The sequence below is a fragment of the Macaca thibetana genome, unplaced genomic scaffold, assembly GCF_024542745.1.
Source record: "Macaca thibetana thibetana isolate TM-01 unplaced genomic scaffold, ASM2454274v1 unplaced_scaffolds123, whole genome shotgun sequence".
NCBI lineage: Eukaryota > Metazoa > Chordata > Mammalia > Primates > Cercopithecidae > Macaca > Macaca thibetana.
Genome location: NW_026088912.1, coordinates 5,198 through 9,885, shown reverse-complemented (window position 1 = coordinate 9,885; position 4,688 = coordinate 5,198). Strand labels below are relative to the sequence as shown.

General features: G+C 48.0%; 1 protein-coding gene across 1 annotated transcript; it reads left to right on the top strand.

The window, feature by feature from the left end:
* The first annotated feature begins 1,380 nt into the window (after window positions 1–1,380).
* LOC126947315 (endoplasmic reticulum membrane-associated RNA degradation protein-like) lies at window positions 1,381–4,488 on the top strand. The gene is made up of 3 exons (XM_050778001.1): window positions 1,381–1,729; window positions 2,113–2,327; window positions 4,394–4,488. The coding sequence occupies exons 1-3, from the start codon at window positions 1,653–1,655 to the stop codon at window positions 4,486–4,488; spliced, it is 387 nt and encodes a 128-aa protein (XP_050633958.1). The 5' UTR covers window positions 1,381–1,652.
* Window positions 4,489–4,688: the final 200 nt, after the last annotated feature.

Sequence of the window (4,688 nt, the reverse complement as noted above, 5' to 3'; positions counted from 1 at the left end):
CATCGGGCTGCACTGGTCGGATGCCATTCCCCGTTGGCGCCGCAGACCAGCTTTACCAGTGGGGATTGCCATGCTTTCCAAGTGCAAGCCCTTAGGAAGGTGGAGGAGGGAAGATTTAGAAAGGAAGAGGAGCTTCAAGAAGGCAGCCTTTGTCTTCCAACCAGAGCTGCTGAGGCTCCAGACCATCCTCTCCCGTGCCCCACGGTGGCTATTTGGGTCCTTACCACTTCCTGTCCCCCTCCTGGCATCTCACAGGTATTCAGGCAGCTTTGCATCCTGGGCTTCGGTTATTCCTGCTGTTGAGACCACTCACGCTCCATGGTGTCAGCAGCCACGTTTGACTTGCTCATGTGCTAGTGGGTTAGAAATGGGGAGCATCTGCCGAGGGATCTGTCCTGTGGCCTGGCCTGGGTGTGGACGGCTGTGGTCCCCCAGGGCTTCGTGGATGTTGCATCTGAGAAGACTGGAAGTTGGCCAGAGGCCTCATGGGGGTCCTGCAGGGACAGTCTCAAGGTGACAGCGGCTGCACCCCGAGCGCGGCCTGAACTGGAGAGGCACCTGCGCCTCTGACATGGCTTTGCATAACGTGCAGCATCTTCACACCTGCTGTGTTCTGCTGGTTCCAGGCCAGTCACCAGAGCTCGTGCAGATTTGGTGGGGTCCTCCCTCTCAATGGCAGGTGTCGAAAGAACCTGTGAATATGGTCATAGCCATCCCAGACGTTCACTCCCTACCAATCCCCTGGTGGTTTCCCCAGCCTTCCCCCATCTGTAGTGAAGAACTGACACCCGCCCTCTGGTTTTAAAATGTTTAGAATTTGTAATAATTTTATAGATACGTATTTTATAGAGAGTGATGTAACATCCATAACAATCTAAAAACAGATTTTCTAGGAAGTTACCGTGAAATCTACAAAGTCAATAAAACATTTCATCCAGGTGCTGAGCTGTGAGGAGAGTATCAGGGTTTGGGCTCTGCTGCCTTTCCCCAAAGAACTCAGTTGGGAAGCAGTCAGGTACGTGGCATCCTGGGGCCTGGCTGACCTCAAGCTTGTCTGGTACTGTTAGTTTCAGCAGCATTTCTTCTTTAGCGAGGCTGTTGGAAGATAAAAGGGGAAGGAGGAATTTCTGGGCCTTGGTGGCTGTGAGGAGCTGCAAGTGATGCTGAATGCGATCTTCCAGCTGGCCTGGGGCCCTGGTGGAGACTGAACATGGAACGAGGGGCAGGTTTTGTGGGTAGACAATGGCGTCCATGAGAACTACTGAGTAGGCAGGAAGAAAGATGGGTCTGAAGCTCAGGAGAGAAGTGGGGATGGAGGCATGCATTCTGGAATCGTAGACAACAGCAGACATACTTGTTCAGCAGGAAGAATACGCATGTGGTTCATCGTCTCATCATCAGTCATCATTGGACTTTGCTTTTGGCATAGGGCATCGTTTCTTTCTCCACTGTCCCGTGATGGTGGCTTTTTACATTTTATATTTGGGGAAACTAAGATTCACAGTCAGGTTGCTGCTCAGTGAACCATTAACCATTATTGTGCATGGGCACTAATGTGGGCATTTTAATTGTCATGTATCTTTAAATATTTTCTATTTTTCAGATTAGAAGATAATTCTGAAACAAATGCCAGCCACTCTTTAATTACAAAAATGACGGATGAGCTGTATCACCATGTGCCTGAGAATCATTGTGTTTTAAAGGACTTGGATCATCTTCCTACTGAGACGTAAGTTCCAGGACATCCTGACAACTGTTGAAACATTGATTCTGCAGATTAGCATAGCAAACTTAGACATTTTGTATGTTTTAGATTTTATAAAGTAGTCTTAGAATCCCACTGTTACTGCTCCAAGAGGAATTATGAGATCAGTTTTGACAATCTCTGTGCAAGCGTGGCACATCTGATGAGGCTGTGAATGTCACATTCTGTTTGCCACAATTCAGTGTATTTAATTAACACCTGCCACATGTCACGGTTGTCCCTGCAGACCCACCAGTGATACGCAGCTAGCCCTGGCTCCCAGAAAGCCGCAGCCTTGCAGGTACAGAAGGAGAGTGAGGTACAGGTCAGGATCACAATGCCTGCTCCAAGTCTGGCTCTATTTGCAGGTGGCCCCAGCTGCTCCGTGAGCTCTGCAGCACACCCTTTCCTACCCTCTTCTGCCCCAGGATTGTGCTGGAAGTGCTGGTTGTGCTCCAAAGCATCGGCAAGCAGTGTCACCACGTGTCTGGCCAGGTCACCATTGCCTCGGAGCTGAGACACAGGCAGTGGGTGGAGAGGATGTTGCGGTCTTGCCAGCGGCAGAACTACCTGCGTATATGGAGTAGGTGTGCGCTCACTTTCCTGTTTTGGAGGGGCACTGTGGGGCAGGAAGTCGTCACAGATGCAGTTCCAGTCCCCACTGAAGACACACACAATAGGCCCCTCACTAAACCCATCGACAGGTGTTGATATACTTGGAGTTCACAACTGAGAGTATGAACCCAATGTATCTGAGACAGGTCTCAATCCTTTTAGAAAGTTTACTTTCCCAGGGTTAAGGACGTGCTGTGACAGCCTCAGGAGATCCTGACAGCATGTGCCCCAGGTACTTGGGGAAAGGCAGGAAAACACAAAGGTGGGGGCTTTCCAGGTTATAGGTGGACAAGAGACAAAGGATTGCATTGTTTTGAGTCTTTCATAGGCCTTTCGGTGAATACACAATTGACTTGTGAGTGGGGGTAGAGGAATAGTGACTTACACCTTAGTGTGGCTCAGTGAAGCTGCATTTTACACAGGGCAGAGGAAGCAATCATATAGGTATTTGTCTCAGGTGAGCTGAGGGATGACGCCCTGTCCCACCCCTGGGAAGATCAGCTGGCAACTGCATTGCCAGGATGAAATTCAGCAGAAGTCTTTCCGGGTAGAGATCTTGAGGCCCACGAGGCATTTCCTTGTGGACAAACTGTGAGGGAGGTCTGTATGTAGCTTTTTTCTCTTGTAGCCACCTTATTTAGGAATAAAATGGGAGGCAGGTTTGCCTGAGGCAGTTCCTAGCTTGACTTTTCCCTTTGGCTTAGTGAGTTTGGGGTACTGAGATTTATTTTCCTTGCACAGTGGAAACAAAAGTTAAGTTCCCACAGCATGTTTCTGGTCATAAAAATATTACCAAACTTCTAAAGAAAGACCCAAAACACTTACAGTGTTAAACATTGAGGTACATATGAGCTCTATGGACATTTAAGAAAGATGAATAAAAACAAGTGAGAACTACTCACTGTTTGGCGAGGCAGTGAGTGACGGCAGTCCAGCAGTCCTGTGGTGGTTAAATGAGGCAGTAAATGTTTGCAGAGCGAGACCTCCCCAGGCCCGCCCCCTTCCCCCCACCCACAGCTCCAGCACCAACAGGAACAAATGTGTGGGTCACTGAGCACTTTTGTACCGACACGCACTGTCGAGCACTTGTATGATGATGGTAGACTTTACAAGTTCTTATAATTTGTATTCATTCATTCATTCATTCACTCATTTTCCAACCTGCTCATTCCAGTTCAGAGTTGTGGGTGGCTGGAGCCTATCCCGGCAGCTCCGGGTACAAGGCAGGACCCACCCTGGACAGGACGTGGTTCCTTCGCAGGGCCAGTCACACACCCACACTCACTCTGGGACCATGGAGATGCGCCAGTTCACCTAATGTGCACGGCTCTGGGATGTGGGAGGAAACTGGGGGATGGGAGAAAACCCATGCAGAACGTGCTTCTCCACACAGACCGTGGCCCTCACGGTGTATCAATTTCCTTTCTCACTGATATTGTGATGAAACGGTGTTGAATGAAATGATGTTATCTGAGGACTGTGAGGACTCCCCATGCTGATTTTCATAGAAAGTTATAGTACATACTATTTTAAATAGTGTTTGTAATTTGGCCTATGGAAATGTGGGTTCTATCTACCTAAATGAATATTTGGATTTAAAGTATAACAGCAGATTAACTGGATTTGGATTTAAAATATAACAGCAGATTAACTTAATAGCAGATTAACAGCATTATGGTTCCTTCACTTACAGTGTATATTTCAGAATGTGCTACATCCTTAAGAAATGACCATTTTGGATACATTTCTAGAACTTTTGGGTTGAGTGGTATCTGTGTTTTTAAAGCTTTAAATATATATCACTGAATTCCCCTCCAGAAGGGTGCTACTCAATTTATACTCTTACCAGCAGTTTATAAGACAAGGTCATTCTCTTATTACCACTCTCCAAAACCAGAATATTTTTAAATGTCTCAACTAGTTTCATGGGAAAAATAAGATCTTACTTTAGTTGGGATTTCTTTAATCTGCTGGCATTGAGCCTGCTTTCGTATTGAGGCCATTTGTTTTCCTCTGGTGAGAGTCCCTCCCTAGATGTCAGAGGGCAGGGAGCAGGGGGGCTGCTGTGCACAGACTGGGCCTGCCAGGTGCTCCGTGAGTGTGCAGAGCCCCTGGCAGCGCTGACGTAGACCGTCAGATGTCTAAGAGTCTCATATGATGACTGATGAGCAAGGAATGCGGATGTGCAGGATGGGCCAGGAGCAAGGGCTACACGGGGCACTCCCGCCAGCCACGGGCCTGGGGGCTGGAAGCAGGCATTGGGCTCTGAGGATTAGGAAAATTATTTTTGAGAAGTTGGGACTTAAGGATGTTGATGAGGTGAAACATC